Source organism: Penaeus monodon, chromosome 29, assembly GCF_015228065.2.
Source record: "Penaeus monodon isolate SGIC_2016 chromosome 29, NSTDA_Pmon_1, whole genome shotgun sequence".
NCBI classification, from domain to species: domain Eukaryota; kingdom Metazoa; phylum Arthropoda; class Malacostraca; order Decapoda; family Penaeidae; genus Penaeus; species Penaeus monodon.
The window spans coordinates 20,369,173-20,369,985 of record NC_051414.1 but is presented as its reverse complement, the minus strand read 5'-3'; the positions used below and the strand labels follow the sequence as shown (position 1 = coordinate 20,369,985).

General features: G+C 44.8%; 1 protein-coding gene across 1 annotated transcript in view; it reads right to left on the bottom strand.

The window, feature by feature from the left end:
• LOC119592006 overlaps window positions 1-749 on the bottom strand; it is a 33,491-nt gene extending 32,742 nt beyond the window's left edge. Inside the window, exon 1 of the mRNA XM_037940780.1 lies at window positions 482-749. Within this exon, the coding sequence (XP_037796708.1) occupies window positions 482-605 (124 nt within the window). The 5' untranslated portion in view covers window positions 606-749. The remainder of the gene's footprint in view (window positions 1-481) is intronic.
• Between the last annotated feature and the right edge of the window lie 64 nt (window positions 750-813).

Sequence of the window (813 nt, the reverse complement as noted above, 5' to 3'; positions counted from 1 at the left end):
CTAATCTTAGTTGCTTCTAACCCTAGTGTACGTTTTTCCTTTATAATTAATTCGTTTACATAATCAAACGCTATTTTATTAGGCTGACAATTTACACTTCCAAATCCAGTGTGTTTGGTTGACTAAGTACCAAAAGCAACTAAGCAGCTCATGTACTTTAGCCTAAATTTCTTTTGTATTTCTCCCACGTGTAATTGTATTATATCTGTATTTGTGTGATCATAGATATAACTATTAGTCGTAATGTGTTTTTATTTTGGTTTGACTGTGTAACTCCTTAAAGTTAGTGAATTAATCTTAGCCTTGCATTTTGAGAATCAGATAAATCAGTTCAAAAAATCACTCTCCATAATACTTTATTTTTACCAAGCAGCTCACAGTACAGCTGCCGACTGACACGACACGAAGAAGAGAGAAAAGGACCGAAGGAATAAGAGAAATAAGTGAAAGGAGGAACGCAAGAAGGCGAAGGAAACCTCACCTGCGCACGCCTGGGGAGGAAGCGGGAAAATCAGCGTGGTCGACGACTTCCTCCGGGCGACGGCGCACCCGAGACTCTGCGGCTTGAAGGATCTCAGCTGCTGCAGGAAGTCCGAGGTCTCCATGAGGGCGACGTCGGCGAAGTGAAGGTCGCACAGGAACTGATTCTTGTAGCGTCGTGCCCGAGTCTGGTTCGGCCCCGTCAGGTTGAGGCCGCAGGAGTTGCATCGAAGGCATTCCTCGTGGTAGTTGTTGTTGTCGTAGAGCGAGCCTTCTGTTGGGACAAGAGTGGACGGAAAGGAGCACGCAGCCTATCACGATTACAAGTCTTAA